Here is a 23,015-nt window from a genome sequence, read left to right on the forward strand (position 1 = left end):
AGGCCAAACAGCCTTTCTCTTTGTATTTAATCCAGTATTCAGGAGTTTGCTTGATTCAAAAGATAAGCACAGGGCCTCCCTGGTGGCGCAGTGGTAGAGAGTCCGCCTGCCGATGCAGGGGATACGGGTTCGTGCCCCGGTCTGGGAGGATCCCATATGCTGCGGAGCGGCTGGGCCCGTGAGCCGTGGCCGCTGGGCCTGCGCATCCGGAGCCTGTGCTCCGCAACGGGAGAGGCCACAAGAGTGAGAGGCCCGCATACCGCAAAAAAAAAAAGAAAAAAAAAAAAAAAAAGATAAGCACAACTTCCTCCTGGCTATCTCAACTGAGATGTTGATATTAGGTAAAGTTGTAACAATGAGGTTTTCTGTTTTGTTCCTTTTTTTACTTTTAGTGTTTGGTTTAACAACTAGATTTACTGAGCACTGACTCTGTAGCGAAGCACTGTTTAAGTGCTCTCCATGAATTAACAATTTAATACTCAATATAAGATGACTGGCGATATACCTATATCCTATACATTATCTTCCTCTACCGAGATCGGCATTATACACATTTTATAAATGAAAAAACTAACGTAACTAATTTGCCTAAGGTTACAAAACTAGCAAGTAGTAGATCTGAGATTAGAATCCAGTTTGGCATAAGAGTCTACATATATATATATATATTTTTTGCAGTACGCGGGCCTCTCACTGCTGTGGCCTCTCCTGCTGCAGAGCACAGGCTCCGGACGCGCAGGCTCAGCAGCCATGGCTCACGGGCCCAGCCGCTCCGCGGCATGTGGGATCCTCCCGGACCGGGGCATGAACCCGTGTCCCCTGCATCAGCAGGCGGACTCTCAACCACTGAGTCACCAGGGAAGCCCGAGTCTACATTCTTAACCATACCATTATAATGGCTCATGACTTAAGTTCAACACACACACATAAACATCCTTTCAATCAGAGTCAAGAGACTTGGTGTTAGTTGTCTTCAGTAAGTCATGGGGACGTAAAGTCACTTTGAAAATCTAAGACTGTCTTCCCCACCTGTAAAGTTAGAGGACTAGACTCAACAGTAATTTCCTAACAGTGTGCAAGAGCGTATGAGAGAGTGAGGGTGCTTGTGATGAGAGGCTAACCTGGCAAGGATCCTTGGGCCATTTCAACCAGAGCACAGACTTTTTTGGAAAATGAATTGTTCTGTTAGAAGTAAAGGTATGAAAAATCTTTGGAACTGTAACAAAAGTTTCTTTCTTGGAGCCAATGGATTCCAAGTAGCCTGGCATCAGGAAATCCTTGAAAACCTCTCCAAGTACATGCACAGTATATGTACATACACAGACATATTTTTCTAGGGGAAAAGATTCAAGGATTTTGTTAAATACAAAAAGTAGCTGATGATTCCAAAAAGGATTTAGGACACATAAAATCTCTCTTCAGCTTTATACTCTTGGAGGAAACTAGTGATCCAGGTTTGTAGAGCTTAATTTTTGAGAAAACCTGTATTTCCTAATTAAACACCAAATATTATCAGACAATGATGAATAAGAAATATTAAAAGGGGACTTCCTTGGTGGTCCAGCAGTTGGGACTCCACACTCCCAATGCAGGGGGGGGGGGGGTGCCCAGGTTCGATCCCTGGTCAGGGAACTAGATTCCGCATGCTGCAACTAGAAGATCCTGCATGCCGCAATGAAGATCCCACATGCCACAACTAAGACCTGGCGCAGCGAAATAAATAAATAAATATTTTTTAAAAAAGAAATATTTAAAGTATTCACAGCCTAATAAACTGGGTACCTTCAATTGCTACTTGAAATTTGCTCTACTGGACACACAGTTAAAGTACCTCATTTTACTCAGCCTGTATCTGACTCTATGTTAGCCTGTACCTGACACACTCAGTATGTTTAAATTTTTTTTCAGTTACAGACTTAAAATAAACCAAGGAAAAAGCCCAATCACTAAGTATATATAAAGTATTTATTTTTATGCACATATTTACCTACAAAATTTACAGGAAATAAAACAATGCAGAATATATGGAATACCCTCTTAAAACTTCGTAGGAGCAGAGGGGTTTATTGCTGCAGTTCAAAGAATGAAATTTTATACATGTGAAAGCCAAGATGAACACATTTAAGATCAACGGCAGCCTTGTTAAAAAGTTTTTTTGTCCCGTTTTTGAATTTTCAGCCTTATGTTAAATGAAATTTAAAAGATTGCTCGTGAAATAATTTAAACCTTTCAAAATCTTCTAATAAACAGGTAAAAGGCACCTCCAGTTCTTTAAAATATTTACAGCAATCCCAATACTTTAATTTTAAGGGCTGTTATAGTACATGTGGCTAATATGCATACACAGTATGTCATTAACACTCTCTGAACAGTGAGAATTGTAGACTCTAGTTTGTGGCACTGCTCCCAAGTTATCCCTGTGATGGTGTGGCTGATCAATCACACCTACACAATACTAGTGTAACAGCATGTCTACCACAGCATAAAATCCCATTATCTAAAACAATGACTATCAAATTCCCAGACAATACATAATTTATAACTAAACTTGTCTATTCAGAAGCCTTTGGAGTGTTCTTAAAATCATTAAAAAAATATAAAGTATATTTAGCATTAAATGAAAATGATGAACTGGAAAATATCACAATAGTGGCTGAAGTGCACTATCTAGTTTTAACAAAAACTGTTTCTCAAAACACCTATTATTTCTTATAACATAATGGAGATGAATTTTCCTTAGTCTAAGCTCAATCCGATGTTTTTCCTGCATTATGATTACGAGAGGAGTGTAAGAGTGAAAGGCGCAGCTATACGTAATAGCTGGTTTTAAAGAGCTGTGGAGATGGCAAGCAGATGTTCCTGAAACACTGGTGCAGGAGAACGAAGTCCACATAAGGTTTCCTTTTTAACACTGGCATTGATTTGCTATTTACAGTAGTTTACAAAAATACATTATAAAAACTGGATGAGATTCTGTTTCTAAGTTTAACTTAGTAACATACATACATACTTTGCCTGCAAAAATCTTTGCAGGATCTGAAGTACTAAAGTGACACTAATACTGACACACAAATAATCAAAAGTACCAAAGCACTGATTATGCGAGTCATCACCATGAAGATAATCTGGGTAAATATTGCACATTTCTTGTCAGTTGTTGCTATGACGTTCACATATCCAACTGTAAAAGCAATCCTTTATGGCTTTTTGCTGTATCACTTTTTGAAGAAAGGTTGTTTTAAGTCCCATAACAATGAGTGCAGATTGTCATTGAACATGAGGCCTAGGTTTCAAAATTAGTTTTCCTGTCTGTAAAAATGAAGAAAAAAAAAAAGTTTAAAAATACACAGTTCTATTAAGACCACCACCACTTATCTAGAAACCTTAAAGGGCATTCGAACACCCCCCTATATTTAGTCAAGATTAAGCAATTAATAATTATGTTTTCAAAGTGTTCTTTGTGTGGAACTTTCTTCTAAAATCTTTAGTACTTTAAAACACACACATAAAATCTTTATTTGATGAATTCCCTATCCACCGGCTACCAGAAAATCAGCCAACCAACCCAGTGAATAAAAAAAAATCCCAACTTATATAGACTAATTTATGCCCCTTACCATAAAACATAAATAAAACTATGTATTTGAACAAAAATTTTTCCCTTTTTCTAACATTAAAACTTTAACTTCCTCAAGTTAAAATGTAAACCAATGGTTGGAGCAATAGATACTCATACACTGCTGGCATTCAGTGTACGTGGATACAACTCTTCTATAGCGCCGTCATATTTATCAAAAAAACCCCAGCATATACCATATAATCCAAACAATTCCACTTCTAGGAATTTATCTGAAGGAAACTAGATGCAAGGGTAAAGATGTACATTTAAGTGCTATTAATTCAGTATTTACCAAGTGCCCATTAATGTGCCAGACGTTGTGAGATGCTACGGACCCAGTAATGAACTAGAGAAGTTCCTTGTCCTTACGGAGCTTAAGCTCTAGTGAAAAATGCACCACATATGTAACATGCGAAGTGTGGACATAGGGGATTAAATTATGATGTGTCCATAAAGTGGGACAGTATGTAATTAAACAAAATGGAAGATCTTGAGATCATGCAGATAAAAAAAACAGGCCTGAGACCTTTCACACGGTTAACCTGCAGTATATGGTGGCTCTTAAATCCTAATGTTGGGTCAAAGAAGCAGGTTTGAAAAATTCGTAACATCTTTTTATTTTTTTAATGGTTCTTTATAAACTTGATTATAACATCTTTCTTTTATAAAAGTAAATGAGAATACACAATAAAATATAAAACATGGTGATTATCTTTGGTTGGTAAAATTCTAGGTGGTTTTCAGAAACACACTTTATTGTCCTCTGGTCAAGTGCTGTCGGGATTCTGGCTCCCTCAATTCTCACTTTCACTTTATTTTTGGTAACTCCTTGATATCTTGGTAGAACTTTGATACTAATTTTTCTACTGTTTTACTGAGGTGTAATTCATGCACAATAAAATGCTCAAATCTTGTGTACAGTTTTATGAGTTTTGACAAATGTATATACCCATGTCGCCACCACCCAGATCAAGCTACAGAACATCACCACCACTCAGAAAGCTCCTCCATGCTCCTTTCCAAGGTCAATGGTACCCCCCACTCCCTACATAACTGCTTACCACAGATTAATCTGCCTTTCTCTGATCTTTAAGTAAATGGAATCACACAGCGTGTTCTTTTTCATCTACTTCACTCAACGTGTTTCTGAAATTCATCAACATTACTATGTTTCAGCAGCTTGTACCTTTTTATATTGCTATTACAATATAGAATGTACAGTATTCCACTGTATAAAAATATCGTGGTTTTAATCCACTTTAAATCTATTTTAAATTACATAAGACATTAATGTAATCTCATTATAAAAAGTTCAACCAAGATGAGCTTAAAGTCATCCTTTCCATTCACCTCAAATACTAGCCCTCTTACAGAAGAAACCAGTTTTAGCATGAATTCTTCCAGATTGTTTTCTATGGACTTACATTCCCATATATGAATAAAAATTTGGTGCTTCTATCATGCTGATTGAGGGTAAAATACATCACTTGGGATTTGCTTTTAAATAACCTGATGACAGGGAAGGTTGGCAGAGGTACACATGAATTAAGAATGGCCATGAGGTGATACCTCATTGCAGTTTTGATTTGCATTTCTCTAGTAATTAGTGATGTTGAGCATCTTTTCATGTGTCTCTTGGCCATCTGTGTGTCTTCCTTGGTGAAATGTCTATTTAGGTCTTCTGCCATTTTTTAACTGGATTGTTTTGTTTGTTTGTTTTTTTGATACTGAGCTGTTCGTATATTTTGGAGATTAATCCTTTGTCTGTTGTTTCATTTGCAAATATTTTCTCCCATTCTGAGGGTTGTCTTTTTGTCTTGTTTATGGTTTCCTTTGTTGTGCAAAAGCTTTTAACTTTAAATAAGTCCTGCTTATTTTTGTTTTTATTTCCGTTACTCTAGGAGGTGGGTCAAAAAAGATCTTGCTGTGGTTTATGTCAAAGAGTGTTTTTCCTATGCTTTCCTCTAGGAGTTTTATAGTGTCTGGTCTTACATTTAAGTCTTTAATCCATTTGGAGTTTATTTTTCTGTATGGTTTTAGGGAGTGTTCTAATTTCATTCTTTTACATGTAGCTCTCCAGTTTTCCCAGCACCACTTATTGAAGAGGCTGTCTTTTCTCCACTGTATGTTCTTGCCTCCTTTGTCGTGCATGGGTTTATCTCTGGGCATTCTATCCAGAATGGCCATTATCAAAAAATCTAGAAACAATAAAAGCTGGGAAGGGTGTGGTGAAAAGGGAACCCTCCTGCACTGTTGGTAGGAATGTAAATTGATACAACCACTATGGAAAACAGTATGGAGGTTCCTTAAAAAACTAAAAATAGAACTACCATATGACCCAGCAATCCCACTACTGGGCATATACCCTGAGAAAACCATGATTCAAAAAGAGACACGTACCACAATGTTCACTGCAGCACTATTTACAATAGCCAGGGCATGGAACCAACCTAAATGTCCATCGATAAATGAATGGATAAAGAAGATGTGGCACATATATACAATGGAATATTACTCAGCCATAAAAAGAAACGAATTGATTTATTTGTAGTGAGATGGATGGACCCAGAGTCTGTCATACAGAGTGAAATCAGTCAGAAACAGAAAAACAAATATCATAAGCTAACGCATATATATGGAATCTAAAAAAAGAAAAAACTGTACTGATGAACCTAGTTGCAGGGCAGGAATAAACGCATTTATGTGGAACCTAGAAAAATGGTACAGATGAACCGGTTTGCAGGGCAGAAACTGAGACACAGATGTAGCGAACAAACCTATGGACACCAAGGGGGGAAAGCAGCAGCAGGAGGGGGGGGTGGTATGATGAATCGGGAGATTGGGACTGACGTGTATACACTGATGTGTATAAAATGGATGACTAATAAGAACCAGCTGTATAAAAAGATAAATTCAAAAAAACAAACAAAAAAACAAGGCTTTTAATACGTTTCAGGGAAGAGGAAAGCACCAAAATAGGAAATATTCAAATCTAACTATTTGAAATGGTAATTATTTCACCTTCTAATTATGAAAATAAAGCACCATTTTAAAAAAATTAACTTAGGAAAAAAAAAAAAGGCAGGGCAGGAATAAAGAGGTAGACATAGAGGGGGGCTTCCCTGGTGGCACAGTGGTTAAGAATCCACCTGCCAACGCAGGGGACACTGGTTTGAGCCCTGGTCTGGGAAGATCCCACATGCCACAGAACAACTAAGCCTGCACACCACAACTACTGAGCCTGCACTCTAGAGGCCACGAGCCACAACTACTGAGCCCATGCGCCACAACTACTGAAGCCTGCATGCCTAGAGCCTGTGCTCTGCAACGAGAAGCCACCACAATGAGAAGCCCACGCACCGCAAGGAAGAGGAGGTCCCACTCACTGCACCTAGAGAAAGCCCACGTGCAGCAACAAAAAACCCAACGCAGCCAAAATAAATAAAATTTTTAAAAAAGAGAGATAGACATAGAAAATGGACTTGAGGACAATGAGTGGGAGGGCGAAGCTGAAGCAAAGTGAGAGTAGCGTCGACATATATACACTACCAAATGTAGAATAGTTGGCTGGTGGGAAGCAGCAGCATAGCACAGGGAATCAGCTCGGGGCTTTGCGATGACCTAGAGACGTGGGACAGGGAGGATGGGAGGGAGGCTCAAGAGGGAGGGGATATGGGGGCATGTATATGCATACGGCTGATTGACTTTGTCATACAACAGCAACTAACACAGTACTGTGAAGCAATTATACTCCAATAAAGATTTAAAAAAATAATAAAAAGAATGGCCATGAGTTGATTTATTGTCGACACTGGCCGATGATACATGTGAAGTTCATTTAGCTCTTCTCTTTGCTTTTTTATGTTTGGAAATTTACATAATTAAAACTTAAAAAACAAAAGGTACCAAACTGACCATATTGTTTGATAATTTACTTTTTGCTCCTAACATTATGTCGAGATACTTCCATGTCCGTACTTATAGATTTACTTCTGATTTCCTATGATGTGGCTTTACCACACCCTATTTTACCACTGTTGAGAGGCAAAATTTCTGTTGAAAAACAAAAATTATTTCCATTTTTTTCACTACTGCTAAGGATACTACAATGAACAATCTTGGACTTGCCTCCTTGCATACATGTGTGATGGTCCCCCCCAACCAGGGTAGTTGGGGAAAAGTAGAATAGTTAGGTCATGAGACATGCACATATTACATTTTATAAGAATGATGAAAACTGCCCTTCAGAATGGCTGCATCAATGTATGTTCCCAACAAGCAGCGCATGGCTGCATCATTTCACCACAATACTGGAGTTATTTAATCTTCACTCATCTGACAGGTAATACAAATGAACTCAGTTTTACTTTGCATTTCCCTGATTACAAAATGAGGCTCTCCAGTCTTTACATGTTTATTGGCCATTTGTATTTCCATTTCTGTGATATGACTTACCTTTTCCATTTTAAAAATGTACTATTTGTCTTTTTATTATTGATTTTTAATAGGTCTTCAAACATTCTGGATACTACCCTCTATCTATTAGGTACCTTACAAATGATTTCTTCTAATTACTGCTTATTGTCTTCTGCTGTACAAAATCTTCAAATGTTGGTGCAATTAAATGTATCCAACTTCTTCCATTATGGCATTTGTTTCGTGACTTAAGAAGTTTTCCTATCCCAAGGTTATAAACATATTCTTCTGTATTTTCTTCTAATGCTTTTATGGTGGGATGTATATGTCTTTTTAAATCTATTTAAGACTTTACCTGGAATTTAGTTTTTTTAATTGATGTGAGGTAGAGATCTAAATTCATCTTTTTCCAAATGAAGAGCCAACTGTCTCAATACTATAAATAGCCTATTTCTTCCCTTCTGACTTGAAAGACTACCCTTATCTTCTACTAATTTTTAAAAAATCAAAGTGTTTAATCTTTATTCTCTTCCATTGATCCAGTTGTCTTCCTGCCCTAATACATTTTTTGGTTTTTTATTCTAATTTCCTATACTGGGTAGGTATTACTTAATAGTTTTTTAAGTTGAAGGTAAAAATGCTTTTATAAATAAATCAAAATTATGAGATATTCTTATATTGATATGTGATCAACTTTTAAAAATACGGTACGTTCATATGCCCACAGTCCATCATTTAATCTATGACTCTATATAAAATCCTACATATGGAACAGTGTGAGATACATAACAGTAGTTTACAAAACCAACTCCCACTGAGCCATTTTTGGCCAATAATGACCACTGTATTTCTTTGAATCTAAGATAGCTTTAATTAGAAGATGGATCATGACTTTATGTCATTAAGAAAGATTAAACTCTCAACTCTACCAATTTAATTGTAAGACACCATTGATTATTGGATACATGTCCATCTTCAGAGATGTTACAATGTAAAAAAAAAAGTGTAAAAAAAAAGTGTCTTAGAATCAATGCTACAACGAATATCCCCCCTATTAATTCCATGGAGACAATTTATTGTTAATAAAATGTTTGTTTTACTTAAGCCAAAACACTTCAGTCCTTTCACATGTGTCTACAGTTTTCTAATGAAAATACTTACATCATCACAAGACATATTGTACTCTGCTAATACAGTTCGACATCGAGCAGCTATACTGAATAAATGTGGTCAAAGGAAAATTTGTATTTGAAGAGTAAGCTTTTAAGAACACCTAGAGATTGAGAAGGTGGTTTAATTTAGTTCAGAGAATAAAACTCAATTCATGGTAAAGGATACATTGACGGTGCAACTACTCTCTTGTGTATTCCAGCAAAGAACAAGCCTATTAGAGTGATACAGCTAATGGTGAAAAATGGATGGTTCCATAATGATGTGAAGAAGGACACCTGTAAAAGAGTTGGAAATATAAAAATGTTAAAAATCTTAGAACAATATTGATTCCTACCTCCCCACTTGTGCATGAATGTATATAACATTTAATTATCTAAAATATGAGAATTTGGAATGTTCCCTGGTGGCCTAGTGGTTAGGATTCTGGGCTCTCACTCCTGTGGCCTGGTTTCAATCCCTAGTCAGGGAACTGAGATCCCCCAAGCCGCGTGGCATGGCACCCACCCCCCAAAAAAACAAAACAAAACAGATAAAGTATGAGAATCTGGAGACTTCCAAAAATCCTAGTTCTCCATATTGCTATACTATGAAAATTAAAATAATGTATGTTTTATATCCTCAGTGTAGCAAGACAATGTAGCAATATTCCCTCCATTCATTCCAAATGCTTCAACCATTAAAAATTTACTCCTATAATAAAAAAACACCCTACCAAAAATATTTACTGAACCCTTCCTAGTGAGAAGTACTTTAAAAGGCAGAAGACTTCAAGTTCCACGAGAAAACGGACACTATCGTGGGCATCATTGTTCTCCCAACACCTGAAACAGCACTTGGCAAATATAGGTGCTCAACAAATATTGTTGAATGAATGAAGATGAGGCCTCTGATTCTCAATGAAAACACAAGTCAGACGTGATCTGGTTATCTTCCCTGTTCAAAACCAGAGGTGAGCAAACTCTGCCGTTCATAACCTGGTCTCAGTCTAATCATCTCCTGCCACACTTGCACACTTATGCTACCATTTTCCTTTTCTCCTCTTCACCTGGCTAGCTCCTACGTATCCTTGTAAGAGTCAGTTCCAGCTTCACCCTTTCTCTTTGAAAGAGGCAAAACATGAGTTTGGTTTTGAAGCTACTAGATTTACATGGCCACAGAACATCCCAGCAGGGGAAAATGATTAGTAGCTATCCATAAAAAACTGGAGTTCAAGAGAAACAAAGGGCTAATTTAAGATCTGAGAATAATCAGTTGACGGTAGAAAACCGAAGCATACATAATTCTAAGAGCAGGTAGAGGGACAAGGGTACAGGATCCAGGATGGAACAAGAGTCGGCGCTGAAGCCAGAACACTGGGGACTCGGACTGCAGACTGAGAAGACAAGTATTTAGAGCCTAGAAAAAGAAAGGGAATGCACTAGAAACTAAATGGGAGCAACAGAACCAAGCCAAGGGCATCGGCGCTCCACTCTCATCAGATATGTGTACCTGTTTCAAGACAGAGAACTAAACTTATGAAGAGCGCTGGCCTAGCATGGTACTGGTTAAATAAATTTGTCAAATGAAGAGATGACAGGTTGAAAACATCAGGAAGGAAGAAGCTCCCAGAAGGACGAGATCCTGAAGAAAGTTTAATATTCCAGAGTAATGCCTTCTTAAACCTTTGAGGACAGTTTAATTCCCACAGGAATTATGTGCCTATGTTTTATGCGCCCTGTACAAGATCAGCACATACAGTGTTTCAATTTTTTATTTTTTTTTTTTCTTTTTGCGGTATGCGGGCCTCTCACTGTTGTGGCCTCTCCCGTTGCGGAGCACAGGCTCCGGACGCGCAGGCCCAGAGGCCATGGCTCACGGGCCCAGCCGCTCCGCGGCATATGGGATCCTCCCAGACCGGGGCACGAACCCGTATCCCCTGCATCAGCAGGCGGACTCTCAACCACTGCGCCACCAGGGAGGCCCAGTGTTTCAATTTTAATTAGACCAGTCAGTATCAGCCTTCCTTCCTCCATGGCAACAATCAACTGCATCCAGGTAACAGTTTCCTCCTTTAGTTCAGGCACTTGTGTACTTTCCAGTTTGCCATATTCCTTCTCTCCTTGTGTTCTTCCAGCTAGCCACTGGCTTTTGAGTTTGCAAGTCCTCTTACAGACAATTGCTATTCAAAACTCTTGTCAGGTTTGAGGTTATTAACTAGTGAAATGTAAAGAGCCAACCCTTAAGCTAATAGTTATATTCTCACCTAATTTAGAAAATTATATTAACTACAGGGTTTTGGGCCTATTTCAAATTACATTTAATTCTGTGTTTTATTAAGATCTCAACTAGCTGAAATCAGCTTATACTGTTCACAATTAGAAGTCAGATTCGGGCTTCCCTGGTGGCGCAGTGGTTGAGAATCTGCCTGCTAATGCAGGGGACACGGGTTTGAGCCCTGGTCTGGGAGGATCCCACATGCCGCGGAGCAACTAGGCCCGTGAGCCACAATTACTGAGCCTGCGCGTCTGGAGCCTGTGCTCCGCAACAAGAGAGGCCGCGATAGTGAGAGGCCCGCGCACCGCGATGAAGAGTGGCCCCCGCTTGCCACAACTAGAGAAAGCCCCCGCATAGAAACTAAGACCCAACACAGCAAAAATTAATTAATTAACTCCTACCCCCAACATCTAAAAAAAAAAAAAAAAAAAGTCAGATTCATTTCCCAAGATAGACCTTTTTTAATCTTCTTGCCAGCCTCCTTCACTCTTCCCCTAAAGATGAGTACCAAGCGCAGCCTTAAGATCAGATTTTTATAAATGAACATACACGAGAGTTTCCTATCCATCATAAAAACCCCTCTATTAACATGAGATCCCATCACCAACCTCCCCTGCTTCCTATTCTTTTATTTCTCCACCTCAGTGGGTAGAGTCAGGGAGACTACATGGTAAATAACCCCCTGGCTGTCTGAACTGCCATTTAGACTGCTGACAAAAGCCTTATTATTAGGTTTTTCTTCTGCATAACCCAAAAGGTTGTAAATAAAGCTACTGGAAGTAGTATACCTGATTACAGTTTAAAAGGGGAAAGTAGGGTTAAATTTGTGAAAACTACAACATCATTATTACCTAAATAAACCTGAACTGGGGGGAAAAAACTTCACTGAAAAATTGAAGACGATTACTTCTCTAATAAAAAAGCCCAAGTTTGAAATTAAGAGACAAATTGGTAGAAAGAGATAGAAATTTGAGAAACATGCTACCAGCTTTCATCAAAGGATGCTTCAAGAAATAACATTATGAAATCTGTTACTGCATTTGGTACAGGAATATTCTTAGTGCCCAGTGGGAGATCTCTCAGTGTTTCTTATATTAAACTTCAGGCAGGATTTTTTTTTTTTAAAGATAAATGCTGAGAAAGAAAACCTTTGCTAGCTTAAAGAACTTACACATGTGTTCTCACAGATAATGAAAACCATGGAACTAGCTGTGACTTTAGAGACTAATTTAAAACTCAACCCTGGCAATTCTGCTGGCCCACAGGGCCTATGATATCAGTAACCTGGTTTCCTTCCTGGTTTTGACCTCGTACTCTGTTTTTACTGGTCTTGACTGTTTATTACATTTACATTTGCTATTTTATCATAATGTTTCCTGCAAAGTTGTCTCGAATGCTTTATGAGGTAAGGAAAGGAATTAACAAAGATAACTCATAGAAGAAAATGTTGTTTTATAATTTTTAAAAGCTGGCACTGATGACACTAAATGAACAAAACAGAACAAGGACAATGTTTACACTGAAATATGTAAAAATGAGATATGTAAAAACTGTACAAAAGTTCAGAAATGAATGAGAAGTAATATAAGTGAGGTAGTATTTCTTAGGCCTTTTTCTCTGCAAAGATACTTAACCCACAGCAGCCAGCCAAAGTTTTTCTCAAGGAAATTAAGATAAAGCATATTTTTAATACAATGATTAATATCACTACTAGTACTAATAGGTAGCATTTGATTAATACTTTACAAAGAACAAAGCACTGCTATATCCACTGTCTCAATCTGTTAAAGATTTTAAATCAAAGCTTCTACCTTTTGCGTCTCGGGATCTATTAACCAGTTCCAGGCACCAGTAGCTGTACAGACAGATACCACTATAAGAAGCACTGATGAAAGATAAACATGAAATTAGTAAGGAAATAAGCTATTAATATGATACTACCACCAGTTCTTAATAAATGACAGCCAAAGGATGCAGCACTTCATTAAATGGAAAATGTACTCCACTCAGGACTTAGGAGACTTGCCGTATGACCTTGAGGAATTCTCTGAAACAATGTGAACCTTAGTAACTGAGGAGAATACTGTCCCCCTTATTACTTTAGTCAGAATTTCTGAAGATTAATGAAATTAAAAGCAGTAAGAACCAAGATGGTAAAACTTTAATGTAAGGTTTTCTTATGTAACTTTCAATGTCTTTACACTGATGTTACAGATCTAATAAATTCAAAACAAAACCCCCCCCAAAACCTCATTTTTTAAATGTAAACAAACCAAACAAAGACTCTTTCATGAATGCACTGAGAATTTGGACTAAAGACTTTTGCCTTGCAGACAACTGCTTGTTGTTGAATTAAACAAAGGTCAATGTCAGGAAGTGTGGAGCACACCAATCGGTATCAGATTTTCTTTAAGGGACTTAAGGAAGGTTGGGGTAGAAATTATTGACAGTAGAAGTTTGAAAAAGTTTCTTTCTCCCCACTAAGCTAGTATTATCTTTAAAATTCTACATAGATCATAAGTAAAACTTAAGAATACATGGTATTACTAAAAAATAATAAAGGGGCACCAAGACCTAGTTAATATTCTGGAGACCAATCAGTTACTATCTTTCAGTTGGGATGAATACATTTTTAAAATGTAGAGATCAAGCTTCAAAGTGCAACATAAATATACTAAAACTTTATCTAGAATTCGTGGTGATATACTTTTAGAAGAAGCAAATCATAGAAAAAAAATCTTATTTTAGGTATTTAATAATACGCAAATTTCAAACTTATGTTCTCAGCTCAGAACAGATTAAACTCAGTTTCTTATAATTCTACATTTCCAATAAGAAACATGCTAAAGTATACAGATTTTTTTTTTTTTAAATGAAGCAAAAGCAAAATCAAACCCACCAGAAGGGACCTCATACACATACTTTGGTACACTAAACAAGCTGATGACATTTGTATGTAAGCACTTAGACCGTGAATCAGACAAAAAGCATGTTCATTACACTTTATAAGATAGAAAAGCATCATATACATTTTAAAAGATTCTCAAGTAACAGTGAAACAAGGTTTTGGGGGTAATTCCTAGGTAAACTGGAGAACCTGAGAAAAATCATTACTTGTGAATTCTAACCAATCAGAATTCCTGTAGCATATGACTAAAACTTTGCAAATAGATTTAATAAAAATTACACAAAAAATCTCGACATAGGAGAAGACCCTTAACTTAAACAGGGCTCTTCAGTTTGGTCCCACAAAGTGAATTATACTTCAAAATAAAGTATGTCCTCAACATGTGCTGCTGTACTTCCTTCTTGGCAGAAATCAAATTTCAGCAAGGAACAGCCAAGAAATTAAGACTGTCCCAACATAAATTAGCAAAGTATTTTGCTTATTGAGGTCATCACTTGTATATTCGTCTGCATTTCCTATATATTTCCATGGGGCAGTAACCACAATTCTTTCAAATCATATTTCACAGCACTCGTTGAATATCATTTTCCTTAACAAACTTTATTTCAATAGTGTGTAGGCAAAATTGTAAAACTGCTAAACAGACTACTGAAATTTTTATTACGTGTGCTGGTTATCAGATTTGTAATATTTGTTTAAAAGTATATGCATTTTAATATAAAAATTCAACCACACAAAATAGACTATTCTCTTAGGGCTGTCAGTTTCTTTTCTTAAAATTTCTCTATAATGCCATTATTTACAATGTTAAATAAATGTAAAACTGTCCAAATAAAAGGGAATCTTATGGTTTAATAAAAATTTGCAAGCATTTGTAAAACAAAAGTTTTACAGAGAAGCAAATCATTGCTAGGCAGGAATAAAAGCATCAATTTTAAGTTTATTTTCTCTTAAAAAACATCCAGGCACTTACTTCTCCAACGTCCAGTAGCAGGTTGCAAACAATGAATATATTCAGTAAGTCTCCTCTCAAAAGCCTTGAGATCTAGGTAAAAAGATTTCAATTTTCTAATTAGCTACTGTTACTAGTTTGAATCTATTAAGATGAATTTTAGGTACTCTGCTTCAGGTCTTACACACCAACTTACATGTATCACTGCACTGTTTACTTCTTTACTATGACAGCTTTAAGCACTTGACAAATACATTAGGTTTCTTTAATTCCAATTTCACATATAAGGAAACTGGCCGATTCACTTTTAGAAGCGTCATAAAATGGTATGTGGAAAATCAACAGCAGCCTCAGCCGGTGCCAAAAGCTAGAAATTCGGGGGTTGCAAATAAAGGATCAAAATCAGGTCGAGTTTTAATTCCGTTGGAACCAAGAACTCCCTATTAGACAGAACAACGTTATTCCCTAACACCGAAGTCTTCGAAGTCAATTTGAACGCAATTACCCGATTCCGACTTCCAGCCCTTGTATTTAATTAATGCCTACGCTTTCAGTCTGGACTTCTGATACCGCTAACAGGTGGGTATGCAAAGACGCTCCCCTTTCCTCCCTCCCAAGAGGTTACAGTTGATCTTCGTGGCACTTCTGGTGCGCCGACGCCTGGTTCCACAACACAGGGGCATCCAAGGTACTCCCTCTGAATGAGCAAGGTGGGGTATCACTTTCAGTTGCGTTTTTTGAACTTTAGAAAAGGAGACCAAGAGGCACTCCCTTACCCCAGCAGTTACCAGAAACCACGGCAGAAATCAGGGATACAATTCGTGCAGTTATCAGAAAAAAATAAAGTGAGTTAGCATACTACAAGGCACGAAATAAAAATGTTTGCTAATGAGAAATATAAGCAGCCCGGTCGAGAAGCTACCTGCTCTAAGCTTGGGGAATGGAAAAACTGACGCAACGCCCCGCTACAAGCGCCGGCTGAAGCCACGCGCGCCGGAAGCAGCGACCGACCGGATACGGCCGCCCCTTGGCCCCTGGACCAGCCCCCGCGCCCCCAGCTCCGGGCCCCGTCAGCCCATCCCTCGCGGCCTCCTCCCTCCGGACCAGGTTTCCACGATTCAGGCCCCTCCGAAGCCCCGCCAGCTTCCGGGAGAAGCCCGGAACCGGCCCAAGCGGCCCACCCTACCTTCCGCCTGCTCCAGCGAGTTCATGTCGGGCGGCAGCTCCGTTCACCGGCGCTGCCCCGTCCTCATCGCAGCTCCGCTGCCCCCTCCCGGCCCGCAGCTCCAACTCCCACCTCTAACCGCTCCCCTGCGCCCCTCCTTTTCGCACCGCCCCTTGCCTAGATCCACTACGTTCATTGGACGCTTCTGCCGACCCCATAACTAAGACGGCTTTCTATTGGCTAGTTCCTGCACGGTCTCGGCACCTGGAGTTGGACGGTCTGCCAGAGGGGCCAAGAGCTGACGGCAGCCGAGTAGGCGTAACACTGGCGCCGCCTGCTGCCCTGGGGAGGAACTGCAGCCTGTCCGCGCAAGTCCGTTTATTTCGTATATTCCTCGTTTCCTGCTTGGTTCTTTCATCACTCGAATACTTACTGTGCATCCGCTACCTTCCGGGGAGTGTTCTGGTCACTAACGAGGGATGCAGTAATCAACGAGCTAGCTCTCCATCTAGGATTCAGAGGGAAATAAGGTATGTACAGAACCAACTAGAAACCAAATAATGGAATTTCTTACTTTATAGTACCTCTTTCCTAGATACCTAACACCTTAAGTACGTATTTCTCCCTTGATTTTTTCTCATGTCACCCAACTTCCATAAATCGTAAAACAAACAAGGTATTCCGGAAATTTTTAAAAATCTGTAAGGCACTGACTACATTTATACTTGATTAAAATGCTTTCTTGCCCATTTCCTTGTGGTCATTCATTCATTCAAGAACTATTTATTGCGTGACATGTTAGGCACTGTATTTATCAGGGATGCAGTTGAGCAAGATGGACAAGATTCCTGTCCTCAAAGTGGAAGGGTTACAGCAGGCGATAAACATGCAAATAAATAATTTCAGATAAGCTTGGTTCTGTGAAGGAAGTAACAGGGTAATAGGATACGGTAAAATAAAGGAGGGGTAACAGGAACTAGTGCTGGGGAAGAGCTGCATGGAGCAAGGCATTTGAGTTGAGAAACCCAAGAAGCCACGCAAATATGGGTGCTAAGAAGGTTCCAATCAGCACTGGAATTTTTTCGCTATTGATACCTCGTGTATTTTATTCATTCATGGTTCAGTTTTCCTCCTCCCTGCTTGTCAGTAGAATTAATTGACACATCCGTGCCCATTACTTACTTTGTAGGTGCCTTTACCTTTGCACTTTTCAAAGTTTCCATTTAGGGAGGCTTCCTCTGGACCAAACCCTTTACATACATTATCTCATTTAGCCCTCCGAGGCAATCTTTTTTTTAAACTGTGAGTCAAAACCCCTGAGAGGGCCATGAAATCTATTCAATGCTCCATAGCTATTATTTTTTTAAACATGAACTAAAATTTAAAATATTAGCATCGCTAGAAGTTAAAAATAAATATCATTTCATGATTTTTGTTTCATTTGTGTGTGTGTTGCATGTGTGCTGTGTTGTGATCATAACGTAAAGCATATACCTAACTGAGGGTTCCAGTAAAAAAAAATGCCTAGGGGCCTCCCTGGTGGCGCAGTGGTTGGGAGTCCGCCTGCCGATGCAGGGGATACGGGTTCGTGCCCCGGTCTGGGAGGATCCCATATGCCGCGGAGCGGCTGGGCCCGTGAGCCATGGCCGCTGGGCCTGCGCGTCCGGAGCCCGTGCTCCGCAACGGGAGAGGCCACAGCAGTGGGAGGCCCGCATACCGCAAAAAGAAAAAAAAAAAAAAAAAAAAAAATGCCTGAAAGTTTGAAAGCCACCAATGTAGGTATTAATGGGCTTATTCACAATGAGAAAGGTAAGAACGCATTTGCCCAGATCTTGCCATTGTTGTCAGAGCCTGGATTTAAGCCCTAAGTCAAACTATCCCTTTTGACTTCTTGCTCAGTGTTCCATTTCTCCATCTCCAAGTCTGATTCATCAGGTTCCCTTTGGCACCCAGCAGTGATTAGAGAATGGCTAGTGAACATCTGTCACAGGACAGGCCCTCCTGGGCTAGATCCTGGGGAGGTGAGGAGGGAGACAGACTGACAAATAGGACATTGCAAAGCACTGTTAATAATTGGGTGCTTTGCTAACTTACCTTCAAAGGAGACAGTTCTGCAGGACTTTGCCTGATCTGGTGTGCTAGTCTCTAGCAAAAGCGTGGGACCACAGAGGGAAGACTTAGGACTACCTCCTGGGGTTCTCCCTCTCCAGCATTCATTTTCATCTGTGCTCAAAAAAAATGTCGAGATGCTCTTGTATATACAATAAGAAATATCACTTTCATTAAAATGTACATATGTTCCTTACAAGAGCAAATGCTTCTTCTTGATCAAGAGAGCAGGTATAGTGTTTGTTTATTTTGTATTAGGTTACGGAAGAAAAAAAATTAGACTGTTACATGCACTTTCTTGGAAAGTTGAAAGGAAAGGGGTGGGGTCCAATTTCTGTAACATTTAATTCTTACTAACAACAGAGATACTGTAATTTTACTCAAGTAATCAAAGACATTTTTTTTTTGGCAACTTAAAAAAAAAAAAAGTGGCGCAGTGGATAAGAATCTGCCTGCCAATGCAGGGGACATGGGTTCGATCCCTGGTCCGGGAAGGTCCCACATGCCGCGGAGCAACTAAGCCCGTGTGCCACAACTACTGAGCCTGCACTCTAGAGCCTGCGAGCCACAACTACTGAGCCCGCGTGCCACAGCTACTGAAACCCACGCACCTAGAGCCCGTGCTCCGCAACAAGAGAAGCCACCACAATGAGAAGCCCATGCACTGCAATGAAGAGTAGTCCCCGCTTGCTGCAACTAGAGAAAGCCCGCGCGCAGCAACAAAGACCCATCGCAGCCATAATAAATAAATAAATTTATTTTTTTTAATGTTGAACATGCCTTTGAAAGTGTGCACATTTTAATCCTGTCATTGGCATCTGCATGTATGGATCACGGGGGCTTGAGGAACAGTAAGGGAGGAGGAGAGGAAAATAGGGGCTCATAGTTAGGCTAAAAAATTTGGTTGGAACCTGAAGTAATGGGGAGACCAAAGGGTATATATTTATAGAAACATCATATCAATGAGATTTGTCAAGAAGATAGTCAACAAATATTTAAGGAATACATGTTCCAGGCACTGGGATATGAGCCGAGAATGCAAAGGTCTCTAGGAATCACTCCTGCCCTCTGTAAAGATAGAGTTTAGTGTAAAAACAAAAGACAAAATACTAAAGACTCTTAAAACATCAGTGATAAGATAAAGATCTGCTTGAAAGAGGGATATCCATACAATAGCTAAAGTTTGTTACATTTTACTGGAGGTCTGGCGCTACATCTTTTATAGTTCAGGAGCATTAGACTTCTTTTAAACCCCACAGCAGCTCTATGAGCCAAAAGGTGTTATCAAATCCATTTTAGAGTTGAGTTTATAGATATAAATAGATGAGTTGATCAGCTCCAAGCCCTGTAGCTGGAATTATCGTTGATTCTCTCCCTCTCTCTCTCTGCACATGGTATATCAGATCAGGTAGCAAATCCTGTTGGCTCTACTCTGCAGCTACCTCTCTGATCCAAGCCACCATACAGCCTGGATTTACAGCTGTGGCCTCTCACTTGTCTCCTGTTCCCACCCTTTCCACAAAGAGTGGTTTGTAAAACACTAAAAGATCACAGTGGTTTTGTCCTCAGACCCTACCAATGGCCCCCTGCAGTGACTACAACAGAGCTCTTCATGCCATTTCCATGGCAATACCTTCCAAAATGATTTTGACAAATTATATGCCTCCTCACATGTTTTTAAAATGACATCTGAAATTTTCATCATGGGCTTGAATCCTTGTGAAAGACGTAATTTCTGGTATTGTATACATTGACATTTGGAAAGAAACTCTTATATCACTCTTTTAAAGGGATTCAATGGAATTTAAATACCATGGCAATTTGACACCCACCATCATCCCTTTAAAAACACATGAATATCTCTTATGAATATGGACATAAAAATCCTTTAAAAAATTAGCAAGTCACATCCAGCAACATATAAAACGGATTATACAACAAGATGAAGTGTGTTTTATCCTTCGAATGCAAAGCTGGTTTGACATCAGAAAATGAGTTAGTGTAATGAATCATATAAATAGAATAAAGGACAAAAACCACGTGATTTGATGAGGGTGTAGAGAAATTGGAGAATTCCTACATTGTTAGTAGGAATGTATCAATACAATGGTGCAGCCACTTTGGAAGACAGTTTGGCAGTTCAACAAGAAGTTAAGCACGTAGTTGCTATATGAACCAGCAATTCTACTCTTAAGTATATACCTGAGAGAATTGAAAACATGTTCACAAAAAACCTAGTACATAAATGTGCATGGCAGCATTATTCATAATAGCCAAAGAGTGGAAACAACCCAAATGTCCATCAACTAATGAATGGATGAGCAAAATGTGATATTTCTATACAGTGGAATATTATTCAACAATTTAAAGAAATGAAGTACTGATAATGCTACAAAATGCACACCCATAGAGACAGGACTTAGATAGTGGTTGCCAGGGGCTTAGGAAAAGGGAAAATGGAAGGTATGATATTGCTTTTTGGAATGATGAAAATGTTCTGGAATCAGATAGTGATGACTGCATAACTTTGTGAGTATACTAAAAACCACTGAATTGTACACTTTAAAAGTGAATTTTATTATATGTAAATTATATCTCAATTTTAAAAGTATGGGAAGTCCCCTCATGATCATCTCAATAGTTGCAAAAAAAGGATTTGGCAAAATCCAACACCCTTTCACGATAAAAACACACGACAAACTAAGAATAAAAGGAAACTTCCTCATTGTTGGTAAAGAACATCTACAGAACCCATAGCTACCTTCATACTTAAAGGTGAATGTTTTCCTCCTAAGATCAAGAAGTAGACAAAGATGTCCATGCTTACCACTTCTGTCCAACATCATAATGGAGGTTCTATCAGGCAATCAGGCAATAAAATGAGATCAAAGAATCCATATTGGAAAGGAAGAAGTAGAAGTAGAAGACATGATCTTATATATAGAAAATCCTAAGGAATTCACCAATAAAGTATTATTGGAATTCACCAATAAACAAATGGGTTCAGCAAGGTTGCAGGGTATAAGATCAGTATACAAAAATCAAGTGTATTTCTCTGCACTAGTAATAGCCAATCCAAAAATGAAATAAATGTAACTATACTTACATAGCATCAAAAAATAAAATAATTAAGAATACATTTTTAAAAAGAAGGGCAAAACTTGTATTCTGAAAACTACCAATATAAAACATTATTGAAAGAAATTAATGAAGACCCCAAAAATTGGAGAAACATCCCATGTTCATGGATTAGAAGACAATATTGTTAAGATGGCAATATTCCCCCAAATGATCTACAGAGTCAATGCAATACCTATTATAATCCCAGCTGGCTTTTTTGCAGAAATTGATAAGTTGATCCTAAAATTCATGTGGAAATGCAAGAGACCCAAAGAGCCAAAACAATTTTGAAAAAGGAAATAAAGTTGGAGAGCTCACACTTTCACATTTCAAAACTTACTACAAAGACAGAGTGGTACTGGCCTGTGATAGACATATAGATCAGTGGAATAGAATTGAGAATTCAGAAATAAACCCTGCATTTATAGTTAATTGATGTTTGACAAGGGTGCCAAGACAATTCAATGGGGAAAGAATAGTCTTCTTAACAAATGATGCTGGAACAACTGAACATCCACATGCAAAAGAATGAAGTTGTACCTGTTTCTTTACCATACACAAAAATTAACTCCAAATGGATCATGTAAGAGCTAAAACTATAAATCTCTTTGAAGAAAACTTAGGAATAAATCTTTGTGTCCTTGAGTTAGGCAAAGCCATATTAGATAGAATAAGAAAAGCACAAATGACTAAAGGAGAATGGATAAATTGGACCTCATAAAAATTAAAAACTTTGTGGGGACTTCCCTGGTGGTCCAATGGTTAGGACTCCGTGCTTCCACTGCAGGGGGCCAGGGTTCGATCCCTGGTTGGGGAACTAAGATCCTGCATGCCTTGTAGTGTGGCCAAAAGAAAAAAAAAATTTAAAAACTTTGTGCTTCAAAGGACACCACTGAGAAAGTGAAAAGAAAGACAACCCATAGAATGGGAGAATATATTTGCAAATCATATATCTGATAAGGGACTTATATCCAGAATATATTAAAAACTCTTACAACCCAACAATAAAAAAGGGACAAAGGATTTGAATAGATATTTCTCCAAAAAGAAAATACCAATGGCCAGCAAGTGCATGAAAGATGCTCAATATCATTATCCATCAGGGAAATGCAAATCAAAACCATGATGAAAAACTACTTCACATCCATGGAGATGGTTAGAATTAAAAAAAAAAAAAGAACAGATAATAAGTGTTATGGAGGATATATAGAAATTAGAACCTTTGTACATTGCTTCTGGGAATATAAAATTATATAGCCACATTGAAAAACAGTTTGACTTTTTTTTAAGTTAAACATAA

General features: G+C 38.5%; 1 protein-coding gene across 1 annotated transcript; it reads right to left on the reverse strand.

Moving 5' to 3' along the window:
* Window positions 1–1,947: 1,947 nt before the first annotated feature.
* On the reverse strand, window positions 1,948–16,635 carry CNEP1R1 (CTD nuclear envelope phosphatase 1 regulatory subunit 1). The gene is made up of 6 exons (XM_081215330.1): window positions 16,508–16,635; window positions 15,343–15,414; window positions 13,273–13,346; window positions 9,374–9,483; window positions 9,197–9,251; window positions 1,948–3,309 (listed from the first exon to the last, which is right to left on the reverse strand). Exons 1-6 carry the CDS (start codon window positions 16,530–16,532, stop codon window positions 3,268–3,270), a joined length of 378 nt encoding a protein of 125 aa, XP_081071456.1. The 5' UTR covers window positions 16,533–16,635; the 3' UTR covers window positions 1,948–3,267.
* Window positions 16,636–23,015: the final 6,380 nt, after the last annotated feature.

The sequence above is a fragment of the Mesoplodon bidens genome (genome assembly GCF_964165515.1).
Source record: "Mesoplodon bidens genome assembly, chromosome: 18".
In the NCBI taxonomy this organism is placed as follows: domain Eukaryota; kingdom Metazoa; phylum Chordata; class Mammalia; order Artiodactyla; family Ziphiidae; genus Mesoplodon; species Mesoplodon bidens.

What these genes read in the sequence shown, in the direction of transcription:
- CNEP1R1 (XM_081215330.1), bottom strand. Translation starts at nt 16,532, where the DNA reads ATGAACTCGCTGGAGCAGGCGGAAG. An exon ending in CTCGCTGGAGCAGGCGGAAG is followed by an intron (nt 15,415 to 16,507) that starts GTAGGGTGGGCC and finishes CTTTTTACCTAG; the next exon opens with ATCTCAAGGCTTTTGAGAGG. An exon ending in ACAATATGTCTTGTGATGAT is followed by an intron (nt 3,310 to 9,196) that starts GTAAGTATTTTC and finishes TCATTTTTACAG; the next exon opens with ACAGGAAAACTAATTTTGAA.